Source organism: Pleurodeles waltl, chromosome 4_1, assembly GCF_031143425.1.
Source record: "Pleurodeles waltl isolate 20211129_DDA chromosome 4_1, aPleWal1.hap1.20221129, whole genome shotgun sequence".
In the NCBI taxonomy this organism is placed as follows: domain Eukaryota; kingdom Metazoa; phylum Chordata; class Amphibia; order Caudata; family Salamandridae; genus Pleurodeles; species Pleurodeles waltl.
This window is the reverse complement of record NC_090442.1, coordinates 396,693,940-396,720,784: the sequence shown is the minus strand read 5'-3', so window position 1 is coordinate 396,720,784 and position 26,845 is coordinate 396,693,940. Positions and strand designations below refer to the sequence as shown.

At 44.0% G+C, this 26,845-nt stretch overlaps 1 protein-coding gene and 1 long non-coding RNA gene across 3 annotated transcripts in view; one reads left to right on the top strand and one right to left on the bottom strand.

Moving 5' to 3' along the window:
- LOC138287788 (uncharacterized) overlaps nucleotides 1-26,518 on the bottom strand; it is an 86,678-nt gene extending 60,160 nt beyond the window's left edge. For both annotated transcript variants that reach the window (XR_011202282.1, XR_011202283.1), the window contains exons 1-2: nucleotides 26,277-26,518; nucleotides 4,284-4,377 (exon numbers count right to left, since the gene is read on the bottom strand). This is a non-coding gene — a long non-coding RNA (uncharacterized lncRNA). The remainder of the gene's footprint in view (nucleotides 1-4,283; nucleotides 4,378-26,276) is intronic.
- Nucleotides 5,505-26,845, top strand: part of TM7SF3 (transmembrane 7 superfamily member 3) — a 226,662-nt gene continuing 205,321 nt past the window's right edge. The window contains exon 1 of the mRNA XM_069228617.1: nucleotides 5,505-5,845. Within this exon, the coding sequence (XP_069084718.1) occupies nucleotides 5,734-5,845 (112 nt within the window). The 5' untranslated portion in view covers nucleotides 5,505-5,733. The remainder of the gene's footprint in view (nucleotides 5,846-26,845) is intronic.

The window sequence follows — 26,845 nt, the reverse complement described above, 5'->3', positions numbered from 1 at the left end:
AAGACAATTACTTTAGAACAGTATTTGGATTCCCTACCCCTTAACACCAAGAACTGGATCCGACAACACCCAAACATGAACACTGAGGTTGCTATTGACTTGGCTTGTGCTTTCCATCGCTCCACAGAAAGTAAACCCGTCACCCCGAGACCTTTCCAAAAAAACCCCATCCCTCCACTAAAACCAACTCCCAGGTATTTTCCCGAGGAAACGCGGTTCCCTATACCCGCAGAACATCACCCTATGCAGTCCCCACAGTGTTTCCACTGTGGTGAGTGGGGCCACATTGCCAGAATATGTCCCAGGAAATCCGAAGGACCGGAGCCTATGGAAATTGGGGTCACACGACGTAGAGTATTGTGTACAGGGAAGGGGAATGAGAAATTTAGATACCTGGTCACCATAAATGGACGGGTCATTTCAGCTCTAATCGATTCAGGATGTGGACAATCGGTAATCAGGAAGGATATAATCCCTCTGGGTACTTCGGTCACCAACCGCTGGGTACCCATATGCTGTATACATGGAGACAAGGGAACTTATCCCCTCACCACGGTTAAAATAGAATGGGGCCCCTTTCGGGATATGCTGTCGATAGGGGTTATGGAGCAACTAATCGAGGACTGTATTATCGGGACTGATTATAGTCGGTTCTACGACCTATTAGATCAAGTTCGTAAGCCTGCTGGGACTCCCGAGTGGTGGACCGAAGCCCCTTTTTCCCATGTCCCTATAGAAGTACCTCCATACCGAAAGAAACTTACGCGAAAGGAAAAGAGACGGGAAAAAAGACAATATCAGGAAACCCAAAAGGCGAAGGAGGTTCCTACATTAGTAGCAGAGATTAGTAGCCGACCCATCTCTTTCCAAACGAGCCAGAGAGAAGATCCTACCCTTTCCCATGCTTGGAACTCGGCCAGAACAGAGATTACTAATGAGGTGGGTCCTTATTTTCTTATCAAGAAACACCTCCTATACCGGGTAACTAGGACGGGTAAAGGGGATATCAAACAACAGTTAGTTGTTCCCGGACCATTTAGAGCTCACGTACTGTTTTTAGCCCACAATCAACCTGGGGGTGGTCACTTTGGTCGGGAGAAAACAGAAGAATACCTGATGCGAAAATTCTATTGGCCAGGAATATATGCTCAGATACGCAGATATTGTTCCCAATGTCCTAGATGCCAATTAACTGAACCAGGGATGCCCCGGAAAGCACCGTTATACCCCTTACCCATTATTGATATCCCCTTCAAACGGGTCGGCATGGACCTGGTGGGACCCCTCCTTCCCTCTTCTAAAGGTCATACCTACATATTAGTCATAGTTGACTATGCGACCAGATACCCAGAGGCCATACCCCTCGCCAGTATGACCACCAAAACCATAGCCCAAGCCATGATAACCGTATTTTCCCGCATAGGTTTTCCCCAGGAAATATTGACGGATGAAGGCACCCCCTTTATGTCTAGACTCATGAAGCAAATATGTCAGTTATTAGGGATTACCCAGCTACGCACCTCAGTCTATCACGCACAGACAGATGGACTGGTAGAACGGTATAATCGCACAATAAAGACACTGTTAAGGAAAACTGTAGATGAATCCGGTCGCAACTGGGATCAGAAGCTTCCCTTAGTTCTATATGCTATACGGACCCACGAACAGTCCTCTACGGGACATAGCCCCTTTGAATTGGTTTTTGGAAGGCAACCTCGCAGCCTTCTGGATATGGCTGCAGAAACCTGGGAGGAAGAACAGGAAGAAGGGAAACCCCTGATGGATTATGTCCATCAGCTCAGAGGGCAGTTACAAACCCTCTGGGAAGACGTTCATAGCCACCTAATCATGGCTCAAAAACAGCAAAAGGCCTACTATGATAAGGGAAGCAAAATTCGTTCCTTCCTCCCTAATGAACAGGTCCTTATTATGCGACCTACATCTGACCATAAGTTGATCGCCAAATGGCAAGGGCCCTATAGGGTTATTAAATCAGTCTCCCCGGTCACTTATCTATTAGAGATAAGCACCCACTCAAGAAAAACACAAATTTACCACATAAATCTGTTAAAACAATGGAAATCGACAGAAGAGACTACCGACCAGACGGATATTGGGTATTCGGTCTCTTATGCCCAAGAACGAGAACTGGAGTTATGCCCTATGAGAGAAACCCCTCCTGAAGAAAAACCCAATATTAACAGAAAGCTAACTGATGCTAAAAAAAACCAACTAGATACCCTAATCGAGCAACATCCCCAATTTTTCTCCAAAACACCGGGAAAAACTACATTAACCTACCATCACATTAACACACCTCTAGGACAAGTAGTGCGTCTTCGTCCATATCGCATCCCCGAAGCCCGAAAGCCTGTCATTGAAGCCGAAATCGAAGCAATGTTAGCCTTAGGGGTCATTGAACCCTCTAATAGTCCTTGGAATTCCCCCGTAGTGTTGGTTCCTAAACCGGACGGATCGATAAGATTTTGCATTGATTTTCGCAAACTGAATGAGATTTCCCTTTTTGACACCTACCCCATTCCAAGGGTGGATGACATCTTAGAAAAGTTAGTCAAGGCTCGTTATTTGTCCACCCTGGACTTAACCAAGGGGTATTGGCAGATTCCCCTCTATCCCGAAGCTAAGGAAAAGACGGCCTTTTCAACCCCTTCCGGTCTTTACCAATTTACGGTTTTACCTTTTGGTCTTCACGGCGCTCCCGCGACCTTCCAGCGTTTGATGGATCAAATCTTAAAACCATTCCAAACTTTCTCAGCTGCCTACCTCGATGACATAGTCATTTTTAGCGAAACCTGGCAAGAACACTTAGTCCATCTGGATACAATCTTTTCCACCTTAACGGAAGCCGGTTTAACTGCCAACCCTAAGAAGTGTTTACTGGGAAACACTGAAATTTCCTATTTGGGGTATGTCATAGGAAATGGCACCCTACAACCCCAACAAAACAAAGTTGAGGCTATATTACGAACGGCTGAACCTAAAACAAAGAAAGATCTACGGTCGTTCCTAGGTTTAGTAGGATACTACCGCCGGTTTATCCCCAATTATTCCACCATAGCTGCCCCTCTGACTGACCTCCTGACCAAACAAAACCCCACCAGATTGGCCCCATTCACCGATTTCCAACAACGTAGCTTTGAACGCTTGAAACGGTCTCTTGTCACAGACCCAATACTAAAATGCCCGGATTTCTTAAACACTTTCCACCTATATACGGATGCATCGGACGTAGGCCTGGGAGCCGTACTCACTCAGCCCGATGAGGAGGGGTTTGACCACCCAGTGGTTTTTCTAAGTAGGAAATTATTTCCGCGTGAGACCCATTACCCCACGATTGAAAAAGAATGTCTCGCCATTAAATGGGCCATAGACTCCTTGCAATATTATCTCTTAGGGAGGTCCTTCGTTTTATTCACTGACCATGCCCCCCTCACCTGGCTTGCTGCTCACAAAGACTCCAACTCCAGAATCTTGAGATGGTTCTTAGAACTGCAACCCTTTACATTCCAGGTTCGCCATATCCCTGGTTCCCTACAAGGCCCTGCCGACTACCTCTCCCGGTTCCCTCCGTCATCGGATCTCGAACAGCCCCGATCTAGGGTAGGGGATTGTAGACGGGTCCCGGAGGACCCGACACACTCACCTCGAGTCCGCCATCTTTCGGCCGAATCCACGGAAACGACGCAGCGTTCCCCTGGCAACGGGGAAACGCCACGTCGTCACAGCATCGAGGACTTCCGGTTTCGCGGATTAAAAAGGGAGACAGATCCGGAGAGGGCGCGCGTCGGAGCCCAAGGAGGAGAAGAGTGGAGAGCGACACGAGTGCGTAGCGGAGAGGAGGCAAGCGGAAGGGAAATCCCGGCCGGGGAGAAGAGGACGAACCGGTTAACCACCCCGACGAAGAACCAGGAAGAGACGCCCAGAGGAACCACCGAAGCGCGAGAGCGGGAAAAGGAAGAGACACCGGAGAAACGAGAAAGCCGCCACGACCCAGGAGGGTCGTGGCTTCACAAGGTACGGTCCCTCCTAGGGACGGGAGGGTCACGGGGAAGGTCGGTTACGGGGAAAGGCACCGGGGAAGTGGGAGGAAGGACGGGGAGGGTGAACGAGGGACAAGGGAAGGGGCAAGAAGGGAAATAGGCACAGTGTGGACCCCCGCAACCCTAAACCCCCACCCTGATCACCCCTTCACGAACTTGCCCGCATGTTGCCTTAAACCCTCACGAGCACCGTACCCCACCCACTATCCCAGAAGTACTTACCGATTCTTTATTTTGTTTCTTTCATTTCGGTCGGGGTCCGGGAGAGACGTCCATCCTACACAGACCGAAGGCGACCGCGAAACCGAGGAAAACCCTAGAAGAAAAGAAAGAAGTCAAGGGAAACAGAAACCCAGAGACTTAGACCCTTAGCCCTACCGTTAAAAGAAATAGGCTGTGACTAAACAGAAAATAAAAACTTAAAAACTTAAATTAATCCACTCTTTTGACTCTCTCTGATCCGCTCGTAACGCAGCCCACCACAAGTTCTTTACTGGACAAGTAGGTCAGGCCCCTGGGCCTTTTTTTTACCTTGCCCTGCACGTAACGGCCAAAACCATTACCATCATCATGTTCTGAGTATCCCACAAACACCCCTCCCTTACTTAGCATGTTGGGACCACCCACATCCCAACATAACAGTGGTTGCTGTCCACAACAAATATTTCTCTGTACTAATTGATCCTAGTTTTCACTGGACTCGATGTCATTCCTGTATAGCGAAATGCACAAGGACAGGTGATTACGTACACACAATTCTCTGGGTAAAGTACTGTTTAGATTGCCTCAATGTATCAATAAATGCAATGCATGTCAGTTTAACAAGCGCATCTATTTCTTTCACATTGGAAACGTAGATCAGGAAAACGTTTTACTGAAAAGAACGCTGGCTTTTTGTGTGGTCGTGCAACGATAGGTGTTGGTAAGAAGCTACCAGCCTTTTTAAAGTGCGGATATCGCATGAGGAATGTCTTAAGCGTGTGTGAAAAAAGTGCTAGTCACATTTGTTTGGATTGCACAAGTGAAAAAACCTGGAGCGTATCACTGGTAGCGGCAGTGCTGCTGGGCGTACTGGGTTGACACCTTTTGAAACATATTCGGTGGTGGAGTCATTATTAATCATATGTGACAATTCAGAAAGACAAGTCTGATAGGAAGGGAAAGAGATTAAATGCGTCAACATCCATCCCAAATAGGAGGTATCGATGCCTTAAAACTGTAAACTATTGTGACCCCGAGTGAGTAATGACGCCAATAAACCGCCTTGTTTTCTGTTTCTAGTGCCTCGAACTGAAATGGGTGGTGCGTGTTTCAGAGCAGGTCGCGGTACGTGTTGTCGGGCCTGAGAAGGAAACCGCTTTCACTGCTCCAACGGGAAGCGGTCTTGTGATAGCGAATTGCGGTAGCAGGCGTGCCTGCGAAGACACTGAAGGGTTAAGGAGTCAGGCGGAAGTGGGAGGTGTCTGCGCTGCTTCAGCTGCAGGCATAGGAAGTTTAGAAATGGGATTGAGCTGTAGCTGGGCCGGGGTGCTTTAGTTACCACAGCCGGAGCTAGGCGGGCGCCTGCCATGAGAGTGCACCTCGCCTGGCACTGCTCCGCTCAGCGCCCCCCGCTGCCTTCTCCCTCCGCGCGCCGGTCAGTGCTGGTCCCGGGCAGAGGTACCCGGGAAGCATGCACCGCCGCTCCAGGGCATCGGGCTGCCCGTGCCTGGCGCTTAGACTCGGGCTGCTTCTGCTGTCATGTACCGCACGCCACAGCCTCGCAGCGACGGACGTCACTACAGGTGAGGGACTATGTTTGAGCAGGTGCCAGGGTACGTCTTGACACAAACACCGAGCAGGAGCTGTCTCAGTTCCCTTTATGCTATAAACGGAGAAAAAAAACGTTTCATCTCTTTTGAAATCTTTCAGGCAAAATTCGGTTTCAGGAAGACATGTTTATAAACGAAACCAGTTGTTTAAATGAACTCTGCACCGCTTTTACGCCCATTTCCTAAACGGGTGTGTTTCAGAGATTACCTACTCAGAAATGTGCTAACACAATAGAGCTCACCGCGGCTTCTGGTTCCCTCATTTTAAATATTTCTATAAACTCCCATCTGTCAAACTGATGCCTGTTAATAGGTGCGGAACGAGTACCTCATGAATGTATGAGAGCAATTCTGCAGTTTCTTTCTGAACCTCGCTGGTTGGTAATGTTGAGTGGCGCACAGAGACCCTTGGATGATGAGGGTCACGAGTTATTCGTGCTGCTGCTTTCTGCAAATGTAAGACGGTCTTGTTTCCATCGAGCACAGCTTTAAGTTGAAACCCTTCATTTTCACACCCTTAACTTCTTTCCTAAGTGACGGTAACCTTTTCTGCCTAACGGTTATATCTTGACCAGGTGCGTTCATATATGTACATTGTTGTTCTCTGTTCCAACAGTGGTTTCCAAACCTGGACTTCCAACGTCATATGCATTTGTAAATGCTCTGTAAAGACAATAAATCAAATGTTATCTAGGAGTGGACACACGTTAAAATAAAAGACCCCGGCGAGATTCTGCTCAGCCCAGTGATTCGAGTAATGGTCCTGCACATTTGATGCAGTGACTTGGGGGGAACCGCCTCATATTATTATATAAGACATCGCCTGTTCTAATCATTTCAATGGCACTTGCATATTCCTGTGTGTGTGTGTGTGTGTGTGTGTGTATATATATATATATATATATATATATTTACGAAAAGTGATGCTTAATGCTCAGCTTTAAAAAGTTAGAAATTCTGTATTTCATCTTTCCCTTTTCTGCGCAGTCCACACTTGATAACCCAGGGAATTAGAAGCATCTCCTACCCTTAAAAAACTGGGAACTAAATATTACAAAGAATGGTCTTTGTGTCCACAGGTTTTAGCTGTCACTGCTGCATGTTTTGATTAGCTGCGACCGCTGAAGAAATTCTTAGAAATAGTTTCAGATTATTTTCTGAAATCTATTGTTCTGACTTTAGTTGAGGTTTAATTACAGCGAGGCAGAACTATGCTAACGCCCTGTATCTCAGACTTCTGGTCACCCTGGTCTTACGTTCATAGACCATCCAGAGCGCAGCAGCCAGTGCAATTTGCAAGATCTCTCCACAAGGCAGTCAATCAATTACCCCCTGCGCCCTCCCCCCCCACTCCCCCGAGACATTTGCATTGGCTGCCAGCACAAAAGTGCTTTTATTATTTATTTCAAATACCTGGTGACCCCTTTCTGAGCATACTATAATAGAGTCCTGCAATATCTGAGAGACAGACTATCTCCCAGAGAGACCGCTGCATTCCCCGAATCTTATTTTGCTTAAAGTGTCCAATATGCGCCACCTTAGTAAGACAGGATGATAGTTTACGTTCCTCGTTCTGACGTTTTGGACTGATCTACTGGTCTTGCTTAGATCATCAACTCAGAAGCATTCTTAAAAAAAACAATTACAACTTTTTATTTTTAATTTGGGTTACTCAATTGCTATAAATGACCTTCATTACTGTAGCGCTGTGGCCGTTCGGGGCAGGTGGTGTATGTTATAAAAGTATTTATTTCATTTATTAATTATACAGAGTGTCTATTTTTTCCTTAAGTTGCACATAAGTACTAATTATTTGTTCTCCGTGGATGTGATCTGACCTCTTTGAAGAAGAAAAAATGTAATTTGTGATTTGGCTGTAGAAGTTGAGCAGTGCATTTTGCTGCTGTAAAAGGAACTGACAAGTCATGGCCGAGATGCTGACCTACATGACTGAGATGCTGACCTACATGACTGAGATGCTGACCTACATGACTCAGTTTGGTTTAGCAGAGATTAGTAATTCATTTTTGCTGCTTCACTTTGGTAGTGAACAGGGTAGGGAGAGCCATAGAGCTGCAAGTGCAACAGTGGAGGAATATTAGAGAATCATAGCTCGTGGAGGCCTCGAGTATCCCAGAAGTACAGGAGGGTGTCTGAGGAGATCTCTCATTTGCACACTTTTTCAGGATTTACCAAAGGAGTACATTTATGTGGCTGGTTACCAGTTGTCTACAACCTAATTCAGAAACAACAGCTCTAGGAGATGGATTGTTGGGAATTGTCTGAGTAAGTTTAAGCAACTGCAATTAATGCAGAATACTGCTTCAATAGCGGTAGTATCAGAAATTTTATTTTGAGACCCCTGTACTGCCCTGCCGTTAAGCAGAACATCATTTTTTAAAAGATGTTATTCATTGTTCTTGAGTCAATTTATGGGTGCTCTTTCTTCTGCAGGAGACAGCTTTAAAACTTCAGGCATGAAAATCAGGATGGTTCCTGTTTCCAGTCAACAAATGCTTACATGAGGTCCCTTGATTTTAGGACTAGTAGCAGGGTGGCAGACCCATCTCTGTAGTCTCTTCTTCTCTTTTAGATGTTTTGCGACATTGGAAAACATTCAAAACCCTCCCTTTGTTTGGACCTCACCTAAGACAGCACATGGATTGTCTCTTGCAAGACCTTCTGTTTTGGAACAGCGGACTTGGAGACCACTCATTGCTCACCATTGTTTTAGCTTCATTGTCACTCTCAGTTGCTTGCTTCTCATTGGTCAGCTGCAGTAGGTTTGCATACTCGTCATGTTTGTTCCTCCCCTGGAGCATTGCTGCATTACTTATGTCCTTCCATCACTCATTTTTTTAGGCGCTACTTCTCTTCTTTGCACTGAAGCCCTTCAAGAGAATGCAGTTTTTCAGCTGCCCCCCTTGTGCATGTCTCTCCCCTCCATGTTCCTCATGCCCGACGACTGTGTGCTTGCTTCCAGGACCTCCACCCAACCCTCTGCTGTCAGTATTGCCCACCAGCCTCCATCTGGTGTCCATATCGCCCCCGTTGTCTGTGTTGCCCCTAACATAAAAAAGCGCTAAAAATGCTGTCGGCATCAAAGTACCTTATTTCCCCACACCCTCCATTGTTCAAGTTGACCTTCCAGCAACCCTCTATGCTGCCTCCCACCACGCAATAAAAAAAGTGCTATGACTCGGACACAGCTGCTGCATCATAGCGCTTTTCCCTCACAATTTGTGTAGTCTGTTTGCCCCCTTCCCTCCTGTGTCGTCTCCTGCCCCACCCTCCCACCGGCAATAGAAAAATAAATCTGACGCCGCCAGTGCTGGCTGGCCCCTTCATATCATTTTATTTTATATTTTGTTTCCAAGATGGTTACATGACTAAAAACGTTAACAAAGCCTATACCCGTAGAAGCAAGACCTACTGGCTTTGCCAGTGCTTGTCTTTATAAGATGTTGCATTAAAGCATTCTCACTGCCTAGAGTATGGCTGAGGTAGGCAGAGACTAACACTCCATTCATGGTCTGCAGCATCTCACCTTTTTTTTCGGCCCCTCCTTCATCAACACTCCTCTACTCGACTTTACTTTTCCTGTGCCCCAAGAGCTTTCTTCATTATAAAAGAGCAGTATGCATGGCTCTATAAACGGCCATTAAAAACTGTTTTCATAACCCAGTTATTCATTGCTCTGACGTGACCGCTTTGGAAATGCAGAATCTTTTTACAGCTTCGACCTTATACTAGTTTCAAATAAAATACTGACCACAGCTGTTGGTGAAATGCACGGGTTTCCTCATAAAACTTTAATAAAAAGGCGTTTTTTTCCTTAAAGTACATTATTTTCCAAAAATACCCGAAAGAAAGACAAAAGGTACCTTACTCCAGTAACCAGCTTGACGTTTTGAATGAAAAAAGTTTGTTTAAACTGCAAACAAAAATTAAGTGATAAATGAATCTCTCTTTTCAGATAACACTTTATCAGAAGGCAGAAATTCGGAACAATTAAAGTTTCACAGCATCCTTTTGTACTCAGAAAAAATCTTAGTGGATGATAATAAAATCAGGAAGAGTGTACACTTTTCATGGGTAGCTGTCAACAAGGGCAACGTTTGTCACTTTTGAGGGTCCAAAAGTGCCTCATTTACAACTTTGGTGTCACTCAGAACCTTTTGGTAAAAACAACTTCTCCTTTTTGACAATTCTGTGTGTTCACCCTCTCATGGAAGTGCGGAATGTGGGCATCATGAGAACCACCGAGGAATCTCCGATCACGAGCGCCGCAGGCGGAGGCCTTGTGATCTGGAAATGAACGTTGCATTCAACATTCGAGTCATGTGCTCAGCTCAGCTGTGATGCCAGTTAATTGAAATCATCTGCAGCTTTGTATGAAATGCAGTTTGGTAAAAAGGGCCCGAGACAAGGGGCGTGAGTAAGGTGCCGTTTGAATGTTAGGGTGAAGCTGGTCCTCTGTTGATAAGGCCACTAAGCAGAGGTGTTTGTAAAGTTGGGAACTGCAATCGTCAAATGTTGTCCCCAAATTGGTGGGTGAAGGGAGGGTAGATACGAGCAGCAACAGGTTGCCCATCCTCCCAGAGGCAATATATTGGCGTAGCCCTGAGGCCACAGTCTATCAGTTGCAAACTTGTTCATGCTGATCTGAAATAATCCCTCTGGGAGGATGCACTTGGAAGTCAATTCCCCAAAGATGGAAAATGGCTCCGTATCTTGTGTGCCCTTGCGCAGTCCTATGTCCTTTTTTAATGTTTTTTTTTTTAGCTGGTATAACCTTGCACACCCATGCTTCTAATGTGGAAAAGCAAACCTGCTGGACAAGCCTGCAAAGTAAAGTTAACAGAAAATTCTCTGGCCGAATTAGCCATGCTTACTATACACGAACTGGCAAGCGAACACTTGGCAGCACCCTTTTTTTCCCCTCATGACCCCCAATTTGTATGCTTCTGATCAACTATCCTGTTCGACCTTTTGAAATTAAGCCTCCTTTGCCTCTCACTGTAGGCGGTCACCATTCCCGGGGATGCAAATGGAAAGCTAGGGGCGATCTTGGCTGCCTGAGGTTTCTTTTTAAGGTACCCCTTTAAGAAATTGTTCTCAGAAAGTGGGGTTTACCCTTCCATTTAATCAAATATCATGTTTTCTCTGCAGTTTGTATTCCCCCGTTTCCTTATATGTAGGTCCGAGATAATTTTAAACCTTTCCCACTGATCCGTATATAGGTTTCAAGCTGCTCTTGGGAATTATTTATGTAACTGACAAAGATATGTGCAGTGTAAACTTTAGCAAGAGGCTATTTCTGCTATTCCTTTTCTGTCTTTATCGTTTTTTATTCACTTTCTCCTTTCCTGTATTAAAATAGACGTGACCTATGGGAAGGAAAAAGCGTCCCTAACTGTGTGTGAAAGAATTCGGGCCATGTTCCCTCTCAGCTGTTTATAACTGGGGAAAGAAGTTCCCCAGTGGTTCTGTTATTGGGATGGCCAAGTGTATTTATAACTTGTAGAACCATTTGGGAGCTTTGATTTTGCTGTATCCCATTGTTTATGTGGCGGTCGTTTACGTTTTAATCTATATATATATATATATATATATAACATTTTATTTTTTTATTTTTATTGGCTTCAGCATCTAGTTTTTTGCACATTGGTTGAAAACGTTACAGAGGTCCTTTTCCCAACAGTTTGATAGTTGTTAATAAAAGTATGGAGAAGTAAAAGGGAAATTTGTGTAACAAGGGCAAGACTGGCGGCACAAAGGGCTATTCTGTGGAATTAAAGTGGAGCATGGACGATGCAGTCGCGGCTCACGGCAGGGAAAAGGGCCGGCGCATGGCGGGGGGGACAAACTTACTTCTCTTGCCACCCGATCTGCTCCAGTCCTCCACTGCAGGCAAAGGCTCCCAGACTGCCCTGCATCCAATCCTTGCACTGCTTTCATGCTGCTGACAGCATGAAAGCAGCAGGATTGGATGGCGCGGCCAGTGAGGGCGCTCTGAGACCGAGTGAGAGTGTCTGCCTGCTCTCTCCCACCCGACAACATGTCGGGTTGGAGAGAGCCTAGTGCGCATGTATGTTTGGCTGACCCGATACGGCTGGCCAGACATACATGCGCACTGAGAGGAGTGCTGTGCATTCCCCATATGTCCCTGTCACGCCCCATGGTCCCTCCCCTTTTACAGTAAAACCATAATAAACCTAGCTTATTATGGTTTTACTGTAAATATTTTGTACTGCTGGGGCGGTGTGACACTCCTCTGCCATAGTGGGGAGCTGCCCCTGTTATAATGATTCGGATTCTGCTGTGCTTAGAATCATGTAAGTGTTCACCAAGATTTGTGAGATCTGAAAAACATCATTACTTGCTACCTTTGTTGGGTAAGGGCCAGCAGTTGCAGCCTTTGCACATAGGTGTTGCTATCCATAAAGGCGAGGCAGGTATTCGCATTGAGTCTGTTTTGTATCATGATGGTTCAGTTCTGCTAGTTACTTTTATAGTCCAACATATCGGAAAATGTGCAATTATCTATGTAACAGGGATGATGGACAAGGCGGTAACAAAACCGCCCCAAGGAGGGACAAACGTAGAGCATTTACCAATGATAACAAAGGATTTTTTTGAAAGGCAAGCCAATGAACAAGTGATAGTGATGGGTGTACGATGGGTGTTGTTAGAAGCCCACAGATAGATTACAACACGTCAGAGCTCTTGCACGATCAACCTAAAAATGATGGGAACCGGATCTGAGCCCGGTGATCCTTGCTCCAAAGTTAAGTGCCTTAAGCATTAGGCCCTCTCATCTCCTGAAATCTGTAAACTTTTGGTGCGAACTCCTATTCTGTCTTGTGATTTTATTCACCCCTTAATGCAATACAGCTGTAGACCCAGAAGAATATTTATTTCCATTTATTACTGATGAGCTCATGAGGTGTCCTGCATTAGAGATGACGGAAGCTGCACACTTCAGCGTGTCTTGATTCTCGCAATGCACGAGTCTTCCCAATAAAGACTCATCTCACATTTCTCTAAAGTTGGGAGGGTGGCAGGAAGGGACCTGGCACCACAAACATCTTAAGGACCTGCTTTTGATGATTGAGATTCAGGAAAAACTATCCCCTGCTATATTGGAGCTGCTGGCATCAGTTGGTGGTCCTGGTAGAGTCACTGAATTGATGCATGTAGATATTGGATGCACCTTTGATGGATTAGGTCTGTGAAATTGGAAATCCTGGTCTGCTATACTTGTGTATTTTGGAACATTCTTCTCAGCGTGTTATATATGTGTAATGTCAGTAGACTATTCACCCCTCTATGCCATTTATTTCCCAGGGCAAAGCCTAAATATAATCATCTCAAAGGATATCAGTTGAGTGGGTTGATTATCCCTAATCTTAGAATAAGTGCCATTTTTTGTGTTTATTATGAATTTCACTACTGTGGTACTATTAAAATGCTAAAACCTACCTATAATTGCTTTATTGTCAGTTTGTATTGGAACACTCACTAAATTAGATCTTCAGTTGTAGACATGGTACAGAGCCGACTAAGGTAAATACATTTGCTCAATATCTCGTTTAGGAAATCATTCCTTTGCATATAAAGGAGTTTGATTGTTGACTAGTAAGCCATTCTGCATCACATTACTAGGAGCTTTAGGCTTCACCCATTGCCCCACTAGGCTGTAGTCTTCCAAGAGGTTTAGTGCTAATAAACCTAGCCACAGATGTGTGGAATTTTCCATCTCTCCAGGATGCTTGTATGGCAGACTTATTAGCATTATGTGCCCAGTCCCCATGTTCAGTTCTACGTTCACTAGTAGCAGCTACATAATAACTAGAGACCATTTTAATATTTAAAAAATCGGAGGTCAAACGTTAATCCTTCGTCAGGGAGTAGGCTAGAAGATAGCAGTCAGCACTATCCGGTTCTTAAAATGAACCATGATTTTATTTACAGAGCTTTTTAAGTTTACTAGTGTGTTTTTTTTATTTTTATTTTTTATAGTAATAAGTCTTTTTGATAGCATGGTCAATTCTGGTGCTGGTTAGTTTGCCTTCTCTATTGCTTGCAGTTAAGTTTATATATCACCTATAGAAATTAAATTCTTGGCTTTGATCATCCCGCTTGTGATGTGCAAAATGTTTGTTGCAGCATATTGAGTGGATTTTGAGGAGGAGATTAAGTGTTCTCTGAGGCATGTCCAAATGTAGATTATAGATGGAGTCTGACCAGAAAAGGAGCAACGTGTTTCAGGCTCATGTGGCCCAAACAAAAAGTTAAATCCCTCCTTTGTACACATTTAATGTCTTATGCTGTCAGACACCAACGCTTTTTAGAGTGTAGATGTCACTTTTGAATATACAAATGTTATTGTGGTGGCTTTGCCACTCAAGCACATAAAGATTAAGCTTGGGTTCTTAAAGGCGATGCTCCTTATGTGGAAACCATTGTAGTTTTTCTTGGCCTTTTATACACTGCCAAACAGCCTAATTGAATAATTTAACAGCTGAATTACCAGCGTTTTGCTTCTTTGAAATCAGATGTCAATAATCAAGGTTGGAATAATTTAATTTTAAGAGGCACGGAAGAGAACAGTATTCAAATGAAAGCCAAGCTTTTGTTTTTGTCTTGGAGACAGACTAATCTTGAAAGATGCAAACTTTGTCTATGATTTTCTTCTCGGAGTATAATCGTGTCTGTGGAGGATTACATTTGGTTAGATTAATTTAGTTGAAAATACTCGTCCTTCATTAAAGATTAGGTGGACAATGTATCTTTTACAAATTTAAAGTGTTTTTTTTCTTCATGGAAGGTGTAACTGGTTTTGATTCTCTTCCTACATGATCACCGAGGATAGGAAGGGGAGACCGCACACCTCATCACCATGAATTTCTTTAGCATAAGGGCAGGCAATAATACAACAGGCATTCAGGAAATCCCTTGTAAGACCTCCGTTCTCATCCACCTACAGCCACCAACAAAAGCATGCCTTTGAAGCAACTACAACCAGCATGTCCATCATGAATGTTTCGCTAACTCTTAATAGTGTGACAGCATAGATGCAAAACAGTCGGACCATGACCTATTTAAGAAGTCTCATCTGCTGACTCCGAAGAAGAGAAAATCCATATGTCTGAGGCCTTTAGTGTCTTGGACATGGTATGGTGTATGCCCCAACCTCATTTTGTCACCGAATGTGCGTGATGAAGGGGCGGCATATGGCCTCAAATTTAGCCATTCTATGGATGGCAGTGAGCTTTTCTGTAGCATACAAATTCCATAATTTGCCCCACCACATGTTTAGAGTGGGGCAAGGGGCTGTTTCCATAGTTGTGCTGTGCATAGCCACGCTGCAAGTAGCAGATGAGACATAAACCATCCCTATGGAGTTGTTGTAGGGAGGGCTCGCTCTACGCCCAGGTCACCCAGCAGAATCAGCAAGGGATTGCGTGTGTTCTGGAGGATCTCCTCCAAAAGGATTGGCTGTTTAGGCAGGAATGTGTCCCGCTCCCCGCACCCCTCCCAACAGGTTTCTGGGCTCCCAAACATTCTATGTAGCCAGGCTGGGGTCAAATACCAGAATGTGATTAGTTTATAGGCATTTTCCTTATGGTGAAGGCAAACCAAGCATATAGATGTATGTTGTTTTATTGCCCCCAGGTATCTTCAGACATTTCATCTCCTAAGTCCCTTTTCCAGTGTGCTGTGTATGTATGTTTCCTGGTTGGTGTTAGGGTAAGAATGTAACATTAAAGCCAGGAAATGCCCTTACACCGAACGTTAGAGAGATATAGGGATTCAAAGGCTGTTATGTCTCTCTCCATGGCCGAGTGGGCCTTCAGGAGCTCTGTCCAATGTAAGGCTTGCCCTATGGCATATGCAGCATGGTGGGGGAGGGTGAATTTCTCTCACATTGATGAATTAGGACCCAGTTCGCCCTCCTTGTAAAAGTTACACAGTGTGGCAGACTTCCCCTGATCCCAGCGAGAGGAGGCTTGGTGGAGAGTTCCCGTGGAATGATAGTTGGGTGGTAATGGTGTGAGGGGTACGAAGGAAATAGTTGTTTAACCCGTATTTCATGCCAGTACATTAGCAAGAGATGCCAATGGGAGGAAAGGGGGTGGGTGGGGCTGGTGCCCCTCTCGAAAGTGGAAGCCAGAGAAGGCCCTCGAGGGGGGACTGAGGAGTAAGCCTGCTCTACCTGAACCCGAGGTTTGTTGTCTGAGTTATAGTTCCAATCCAGTGAGGGCCCAAGTTGAGCCACCAAGACATATGCGGCTGCATCCTGGAACCCAAGGCCTCCCTCCAAAGTAGGGCGAAGCATGGTCGCCCTGACTACGTGAGGAGAGTTCCATCCCACCCCCTAAATGGAGCATTTTGGTGCGGATATGGGTCTGCATCGCTTTAGGTATGGATAATGGGAGGGTTTCAAGAGCGTAGGAGGCACGCATGAAGTTCATCGTGAGGCTATTAAGCAAATCCAGCCAAGAAATTTCTAACTTGCGCTTATGGTAGAGATCTTTGAATAGGTCAGTAAGCAATGGGGGCATGATGCCTTGGTGCTGTGCGCGGCAAACACTCCTTCTTTTCTTTTTTTTTTTTTTTTTTTTTTTTTACAGGTATTCAAAAGTAGCAGCACCCAGGAGTAAGGTATTTTATTACACATTTTATAGTTTTTTTTTTGGGCAGCCGATATAACGAACTGTGACATGCTAAGTGTATAGCAGCGGCGCTGTATCCTTTAGATCCTGCAGCCCTCTACCCTGTGATTAAAGGTTTTAGTTATCACTACTTGCAGGAAAATCTATTCTGCAGTTGTAATTTTTTTTTTTAAATGTGTGGTTGCGGCACCGAATTGGTTTGTGTTGAAATATCAACTGGCAAACAGATGCGGTATGAGACTCCACGCCACTGAGGAACGTTCCAGCGTTGCAAATGATGCAGCTATATTTGGCAAAGCTAATAGGACACCGCCTGTTACCAGCTTAGTACAGCTTGTGGGAGTGGATGAGCGGAGGGCAGAGGTATGATAGAGGTTGTATAAGAAAAGTCACTGCCTAATTCATGTGCTGCGTTGCTGCAGTATCTAGTGACTTAATATTAAACATGAATTTTGGAGAAAGTCTGGAGAACCCTTTACATTTGAACCAAGGACCCCCTCTAAAGTTCTCTTTGCTTAGTTGAAAATGCATCACTTTTCCCCAGGTCCCTTACCCACTCTTTGATACTTCTCTCACTCTTCGATTGTTGCCATTCATTAATTTCATTGAATCTTAAATCCGCCAGCTCTTCTCCACCTCGGCTAATGGCTATGCTATGCCTCAGAATAATCTAGATCTAGTAGTAGCTCTGTTATCTGGCCCCAAAAGGGCACCAAGTCTACCCTTTCTATGTTTTCTTAGAGGGGAAAGTGAATTGCTTGCAGGCTATGCTGACCTGGATCAGTCTAATCTCTCTGGGGATGGGTAAGAAGGTGTCTTTATGTTGTTTAGCAATTGTTTGTATAAAGCTTATCTTTGCAGTATGCAAGCCTTTATATATAGCTTTGAAGTGAGAAACTGAAAGGCTGCAATATGTAATGAGAACTCGAGCGGTTAACACTATTTTTCCTTGCACCAGAACACAAACTGAAATGTGCGAGTACCTAAAAGCATAAAAGAAAGCAGAACTTGAAGCAATACATGGGTTTGATCTTTGGACTGGGGTGGTCACCACTGTGCTTTCCTAACAGGAAGCCCCGCAAGCCAAGCACCTCTTTTGGCCTCTGCAGATCAAGGGATAGTGAGTAGCTCAAAAGAGGATCGCCGGGGTTTTGAAATGTAGTAGCTCTTTTACTGTTTTGAACAAAAAGGACCTTCAATAACGAATTGTGTTTCAGAAGTTATGCTTTGCTCACGGACCAATGCGTAGGCACTGGACTAACTTATTCAGCCTATTCGGAATTCTGTGAAGGGGCGAGAGACCCAAATGAAACGCCTATACTATACCAGTTCAGGTTCCTAGATTGCGTGCCATATCTCTGCCTGGACTTCAGGTTTAAGAAAAAAAAAATCAGCAGGTTATATATTTTCTTTCTGGGTGTAAGTAATTGAAAAATTATCTATATCCATTGGTCGGTCGGATTGATAAATGAGGGTGCAAGTGAAGTGAACGGTGGCGCGTCGCAGTGCGATAAAATGCTTATAGTCGTGGGCAGTATGCGGTGTGTTTGAAATCCGGCCCGACTACACTTTGTGCGACAGGTGTTTGTGACAATTTCCTCAATAAGCTAAGTTTTGATTCAACATTCCAGTCCAGTGGTGTTAGTAGTCAACAACACTTCGATCCTTATTTTGACGCCCAAATCTCCTAGTTCCGAGTAGAGCATTGAACAATATCCACAGCTTTAAAACGTAATTTTGAAATTCTGTACATATAATCGGAACATTGTGCTCAAGTAATTAAGGTATAGCGTTTAGTGCACGCACACCACCCAGTACTCAACAAATTTAAAGTACCTCTCTCCGTCCACTGGGGTGCCTAGCAGTGCGAACAGATCCCGCTCTTGCTAGTCTTAAGAGAAACGTGGTAAATTATCTCGGGTGAAAAGCTATGCAATAGCAAAAATTGCCCCAACTCGGCTGTCTGCTGTGAACGTGCACACATTTCGTACGCAAGTATATTTAAGTCCGTCATTCACAGTCCGTCACACACAGTTGCAACAAAAATATTGTTGTCTGAAATACTTTCATATCAAAAAGTTGTTTAATGGCCTAGCGTCATGGGAGGAGACCACATATTTAACAATACAAATGTTCCATTGTCTCTTGTTGTTAGTCGTGTATGCAACATATCTTGCTAGGTTAGTTGCATATATGAATCGTACATCTAATCTCAAAAGTCAAAAAGTCATGTTCTCGATGCGTTAGAGCATCTGATAGTCTGTTTTTATGTTTATCTACAAACCACAGTTGAAGATCCTGAAATAGTGACTGGGAGGTTTGGTAGAAAGAGCTGGCCATTCGCTCTTGTTCCTTGCACACTGACTTTTTATCTAGCTCTCTAGCTCTTTCTCTTATTCTGCCTAATTGCACACCGGGTGACCTACACAGGCAGCTAAATCCTCCTGCAAACTTTCACACTAAGGGCCATATGTACCAACACTTTTTCCCATAGACACAGAATGGGTAAAAACCTTTGCTACATCTGGCCCTTCTTCTCCTGCAAACTCTCACACTAATTTTCCTCACACACCTGTTCTCATAAATACTTGTATAACACATCTCTATTCTCTGGTAATTACTACTACCACAACAGAGCTTCAGGAGCTTCATTGAGATATATGAATGCTGACTGTCCTCAGTGGACAGGACGCTTATGGAAGAGGACATTCCCACAGAGGACATTGGGGCAGTTATGAGAGAGCTACAATTGGGAAAAGCCATGGCTCCCAATTTAATACCAATTGAGTTACGTAAGATGTCGAGTACCACTCTGGCCCCGCACTTGCCAGCTATGTATCAGGAAAGTAGGTCAAAGGGCGAGCTGCTCAGAGACCAATGACTGGTCACCATTGTGGGTGTACAAAAGGCAGAGAAACCACCCAGAGGACTGTGCTTTCTATAGACTGATAGCTCTCCTTAATGTGGCGGTTATGCTACTAAACTGTTAGCTGGACAATTGATCAATGCCATTACCATCCTAATCCACCCTGATCAGTCCGGTTTTTGCCCCATTGTGACACCAACCTTAACATTCGCCCATCTGTAAGGGGTGATGGGACAAATTCCTAACTTGATTGCACCAGCATTGGTACTAACACTAGATGCCAAAATTGCATTTGTTAAGTTGCAATGGTGTTACATGTTTGCAGTACTAAGAAAGCTGGTGGTTGTCCGTAAATTTCTCTAGTGGATTAATCTCCTTTATGCGCAACTGTTATCACAGGTCAAAGTAAACAGCAGTTGCTCTAAAGCTTTCCCACTAGCAGGAGGCCCCCTCTCCCCTTTTATTTTTGCGAAGGCTTTTGAGCCTTTGGCAGGTTGAATTAGACAGGACTCATTGGTGAGGACCTGGCAGTAGGAGGGCCAATAGGTAGATAAGATATCCCTCTGTTGTGATGGCATCCTCCTCTGTGTCAGATCCGGTGTTGACCCTGGTCTGACTAATGCAGGTCATCACCACATTCGGTCGCTATTAGGGCTACATTATCAATTGGCAAAAATCAATTCTATACCCCTTAAGGGGCCCGGTGCCTTCATTGCCAACAGATTGCGCTGCAAAAATTGCTTTGACAGGATTTCAATACTTGGGGGTCAAACATTACTCCAAACATAACTCTTTCAACAGCAAAACCTCTACCTGGTACTTGATAGATTGGGGTGTGATATGTAACATTGGAAATCGCTCCCGCTCTTCTTCTGGGCAGAGCAGCCCTTTTTAAAATGATGTCCCTTCCCTGCTTCCTTTAGGTCTTACACAGTACTCCCTGTGCTGTGCCCAGATCTTACTTTAAGGCGATCGAGGATGAAGTACGTACACTGTTGTGGAGGAGGAGCCCTGTGTAAGCTCACTAGGAGGTGTTTTGGTGGGGTGATCCAGTTGGCCGACATCCAGAAATATTTTTGGGCAGCCCACCCGACTGTGGTCAATGGATGGCCATTTCTCACCTTGTTGGAGCCGGCTCTCCAAACGGACAGTGTGATGATGGGGTGGCCAGGTTATCCCAGGGCCTTTTATTGTGAGAGAGTACATACGGAAATACCAGACCCGACTCCAGCTCTGAAGTAAGGCAACAGCATTTTTACATTGGAAAAACACTATCACACAAATAACACCACTATGGGATACTCTGGTCCTACGAACTTTACAGGATTCACCAGTCTTTGATAAATGGGATACAATAGGAATATCTATGATGGGGGGCCTCTAGAAACATGGGGGTGTCATTCCATGGTCAGAGTTGTAATAGGACTATCCATTACACCCCACAGAGGTTACTCTACACGCTAGCCTCCTGAAGGATCTAAACATGCCGGTCATTGCCCCTACGGGATAGATTACTGGATGATTATATGCCCCAAAAGATGATTTCGCTCCCCTATTTTAAAAAAACTGATCAGTAACACACCTGATATCGTGCCCCGATTGAAAAGGAAATGAGAGGGTGATGTTGAGATTTTTGAAGAGCGTGAATGGGAGGAAGCTGTGGCATCCGCAAAAGTGATTGCCATCCTGCCTGGATGTCGCTTGATCGCGGCCCGAATCCCACAGCGCTCGGACTATGATAGAACCACCATGTTTTGGATGGAATGGATAGATGACCAATTTTTACGGGGCTGCAAGCAGGTGTGCACCTTTTTCCACATCCTTTGGGACTGTCCGATTTATACATGACTTCTAGGCTGAGGTGGTGGATTGTTTGAGGTCGATTGGGGGTGCAGGCATTACCCAATCAGTTAAACAATGTATTCTGAATGTTTGGGGCGGGACTGAAGTCACGAGAGCCAATAGATATTTCATGACAATGGTTCTAGTGGTGGCAAAGTCAAACATAACTAAAGCTTGGGGCTCTGCCCAAACGCCATATATATCGAGGCATGGAAACAGGATTTAGATTTGTGTATGCTGCTGGAACGGGGGTATATGAGAGCAGAGGCTCGCCCATGAAAGGAGGGGTTGGGGAATCTGGGCGGGTTAGAATGCTCACGGGGTAATAGTTGTACACATGCTCAACATGAAACTATTTGAGAATTAGACTGCAGATGTGCCGTCTTACAAATTGGGGCCTTGGGTTGAGGGGGAAGAACTGTGATGCTATTACAATTCGTACCAGTGCTCTGTGTGCTGAATTTATACCTGTTTGATGCTTTAATAACAAGATTCTTAAAAAAACAAAAACACCCATATAGTGTTCCTCAACATTTCTGGTCTGTCTGAGCTGGGAGGGGTGCCACACTGACAAATGTCTCACCCAGGAAGCTACTGGATATTACTGTCTGCCTCATCTTGCTACAGATTTTATTTGAAGGAGCTTTCAAAAATCTGACCACTGCCCTGTTCTCACATAATAGTGGGACAAGTAGAAATGCTTTCTTGTGCTTGCCCACCCCAGGGGTGAAAAAGAAAAGTTCAGCAGGGGCAACATGGAGGTCAAGTGGGGCCCTGATTTCTCCTACAGCGATAAATAAAATAAAAACGTGAATAACTCCTTCAATGACAATTTCCTGTTCTTGATACCCTTTTTATGTTAGTTTTCCCGTCCTGTGCCCCAGATAAGGAATCTCACTAATTTTATCATGAGCAATCTGTTACATCACCAATGACGTCCTACATTGCAGGGCTCTTGTAATGACTACGGAGACTAAGTAAATATACATCAGAGAAATATCCATGTCTCGTTGCCCTGGAAGGGAATATTATTTTTTCCACTGTTATTGCCCTTTGATAGTATGTTTACTAATGTAAATCCCGACAACTTGCCTGGGTCGGTGTTGTGTATCTCGGTTGTTTATAATGAAGGTCCTTGCACGATATACATCAGTGTGCAGACAGCATCCAGCTGTGTTGCCAGGTGTCATTTAAGGCCAGTGTAATTGTTTGAGGAGGGCCATCTCCATGGTTGGGGCACAGATGGAGACTGTCTTAAATGCAAATAGGGCACACCAAACGTTAGGCTTATTACCACCAATAATGCAAAAAAGGAGCATTCATTCCTAAATACTGTTCTCCACCAAAGATGGCAGGGTGCAGGTCTTGTGAGAATACACTAAATGGCAGGGCCTTCTTTTGGATTCTAAAATGCCCTTGTGCCTTACGTTACCAAGAAACAAAAGTTGGCAATGTACCTGCAAGGCAGATCAAGCATTTTATTGCCTCCGCGCAACTGTGCAGGCACCAACACTTGCTCATGCAGATTATGGTTGACGGTAATAATGCAGTTTTGGTGGAAGTTCTAGATTGGACACATTTACCTTGAAAATATATTTCCCATGCAGCTGCTTTACTTAATTGTGGGTGCTAGAGCATTTGCTCTTATTTCCTCGGTCTTATACTACAGCATTGGTTCTGTCCAGGTCTCTATTTCCTGTGTTTTTGTGATTGAGATGTTTGTATAGCATTGGGTAAAATTTTCTATATTTGTGATAATTCTTTTATATTATTTTTATTTTAATGAGGCTCAGGTGATATTTTTTGTCAGTGCTCCTCAAATCACTCCAGGAAAGGTTCACTTTTAATCAGTCCCCGTTCCCAAATAAAATTCACAAAGGCCTTTCATTTTCGCCACTTTTATTTGTCATGTTTGTAACATTTGTTCCGATTGTGTTCTGAGAGCAACAATGTTGCATTTTTTCAAAGTGTTAACTTGACAATTTAACACGAACATTTTGCAACATATTGTACTGATTTCTAAAATATCCAGTTTTGAAATGCGCAGCATCCATTGTAACAGTTACAATAATTTAAGTAAAGTATTTACATTTATGGATTCATTGTCTAATACATTGTTGGTTTTCAAGGTAAATCTCATGAGACCGCAGCGGATTCTAGCGCTCCATTCAGTCACCTTGGCACTTCCCGCGTTCGTTATTTCCATACGTTGACTGCATACTTTTTACAACTACTTATTACACTGCCTAAAACAAAGCTTGACAAAGAATGCAGTCTGTGAAGATGTGACCTTATTAGAGTAGATGGAAACGGATGACCCTGTGATTTATGTAACAGTGGTTTCTGGGTCTCAATGTTGTTTCAATAAAGTTTTTAGAACATCTAATGAAAACGGCGTAACTCAAACCACCCTTTTCTTTAGTGTGCATTTGTGATAAGTGGCAGGTTCGAAAAAGCATTTGAGGTCAGAATAAGAAAACCCACTTTGTAAAAGCCAACAATTTTCCACATATGATTTCTGCTACTTTAAGAGCAAATTTCCAACATTGAGAAGATGTGTTCGTGGCACAGGGTCACAACGGATATGTGAGCCTACTCTTTGCTCTCCCAGGGCACTTTGGCATTACAGAAGGGAGTGCAGACGCCTGTGCAGACCCTTGTGTAATATAAATCACACCGGTGCAGTCTCAAGGGACTGTTCCATCATTTGCATGGTGGTTTGACCCCATGCAAATGAAGAAACAAATTGCCTTTGCACTTCTGCTATAAAGGAGCTGTCTGAATTCATTGACTGACATACTGAGATGGTGCACTGTCAGTGGCTCCAACATGTGACAGTGCACCCAGAAGTGGGGGGACAATAACATTGATTGAACCCTCCTCAAACAATACACTGAAGGTGGGTACAGTCACATCCCCCTTTCTGCTTCAGTCACTCTGCCTTTCACTGCCCCTCCCCTCCAATTAATTAATTTCTGGGAGTTGACAGCACATTTGTTGTGATAGGGTGCATTGACCCATTCTGTGCCCGGCGCACCCAATTAATTATGTACCTTGGTATTCAGCAGGGTGGAGTAGGAGTAGGACAGAAAATAAGCCCAGACACCAAAATAAAAAAATAACCTGATTAACCATTGATATAGCTAAAAAGTGACCCACGTTTGCAAATCGAGCAGTTTTGAAATTGTAAAGACACACCTGTATAAGTATTTTGCAAGATATAATAGACTTCATGCATATGTGCTTGCTGCAGGTAATGCTTGTGGTAATATCAGGGAAACCAACATGGAAAAACTGCCCGCCAGCTCATAAAACATGCTCGCAAATAGCCATAAAACGGCCTACAAACTGACCTGTCAGACTAGCCATTCTGGCAGTGCCAGCTTCCACTATAGGCCAGTCCGACCCTTGACCAGGGAAGTGCGACCTATCTGTAATATGGTCCCTGGAAATTTGCATAACCACGTTTAGCCCTGGGTGACAAATTACGAAAGCCTAAATCCGATACAAACGTGCATTAGCACATTCTCACTTTATTTTTAACCCTGCCAGGAAAATGGTGGTTTTCCCCCTCTACAAGACTGAATTTCTGCTTTTATAAATGTGCTTTAGTAAGTAAAGCTACAATAATTATGGTTCTATGGATTGGACTTCTTAAGGTTGCTAAATTGTCTTTTCGTGCACAGAAGATGAACTTATTTGCACAGAACGCCTGGTGACGTAATAAGCCCTTTGTGTACCACATGATTCTGCGAACAAAATGCTTTCATGAAGCAGAGACCTCATACAGCCTTACACAAGACTCATTTCAGCAAGTCTTAAACCGTGTGCAACTTTTTCCTAAACTATTTTTAACATTTCACTTCCTTTTGTGACCTGCTTCTTTTTCGTGATGGCTTGTAGCAATACTAAAGGAAACTAGGTCATATTGTTAATATCTGGTTTACTCTGCGGTACAGAAGCTGGCCAGAGCTGCAGTTACAATGAGCATACAATCCAATGAGAACCCTGAAATGTTTGTTCAGTTGCACTTTCTTCTGGATTTTAAATTAATTGGGGAAGCCTCCCTGGAAGGCCTCAAAAGGCCAGTGCACATGTAATGAGGTGTTCTGTAGAGTGGGTTCATTTCTGGTGCAGCTGTTTTCTGTGGAGAGCCAAAAGGAACTGCTTCTTAAATGACTAGCTACTGGGGGGAGGGATATTGTGACGTGCACCCATAGCAATATAGTACGAAAATCATGTAGCGACAACGAGACAGGTGCTCCACTATCATAAGTACTTGTTAGAAAGACATGTAAAAAGTAGCACTAGAACGTAGCACCGAGACCCAAACATGCATTGCCATTGCATATACTGGCCTGACAAACGGGATGCCAGTGTTAATGCGCCCCTTTATGACCAATTTATTCACTTTGGGACTCGTTTTAGGCCAATTAATCTTTTGACCCTGATTGAAGACACCTTAGGACGAGATAGCTAATCAGCATGTCAATCAATATGTCAATAACGTCATCAATATTTACCAGAATAAGACAATTCAACTTAGTCACAGACATTAATAAAATTTAGAAACCATCATGACCTTTCAGTCATGAATAACCACACCAGTTTAGTATGAATTTTGTGATATTTATTCCCTATTGATTACAATTCTACTAGTAAGTTTATTAGTCTCAAAACCAAGAAGCACATTAGCATGGCAACTCTGATTTCATCAAAGCGAGAGTCACGAATATTAGAACATAACACGGCGTCAACATAGATTATCCTTAGCAGAGTAACAGGAGCGCATTATTCAACAAAGCATGGATTCAGTCATTTGTCTATTTGCGTCAGTTTTGTGAACCCCTCACCTAACCTCGAATTAGCATTGTCATATCGGGCTTCATGCAAAACAATTTAGCAACACAAATTTGGAAAACCTCTAGCTATGGTCTCTCTTCAAAAGAGAAGCAGTTGGTACCTAGAAAGGAAAAGCAAACAGACAATCACAATTTCATTGTCATATAGTTACCCTCCGTATTGAGTCAGCAAACAGATTCAGTCTTCGTCCTCGGGACATCAGTTGATTCGCCAACAGCCAGGAACTCAGCAAGTCGGGTAAAGGGGCACTTCCCTCATAAGGAGGTAAAGTATAAACAGGCTCTATAAGGCAAGAATAGTTTTAAGAACCAAACAGCAAAGTCTCTATGCAGAGTGACAAAGTGTCTGGGTCATAGCAAATCGCAATAGCATCTCCCTAACTCCTAGTCTCCTCTCCCCTCGATCTAAACTACTTCCTTGTGTCATAGGTTTTTATCCCATTTTCGTTGTACATTCCCCTAAAATCTGGTTGGTTAAGGGTTTGCACCCCACTATCTCTATCCAATTGACTTCAAGTTAGCTCATCAAATTTGTCACCCCATAACAGTCTCACGTATTTTATTGGTCCTTATGATTGACGTCTTCAGGGGGTAGAATGTCCGGTATGATTTCATACTCTCGTGGTCCTTCGCACATCTTCAGTCAGTGGCTCCATTGTCTGTACCGGTTCAAGCGACCTTGTACCTATGAGTAGTCTACAGTGATGCACTCAGCAAGAAT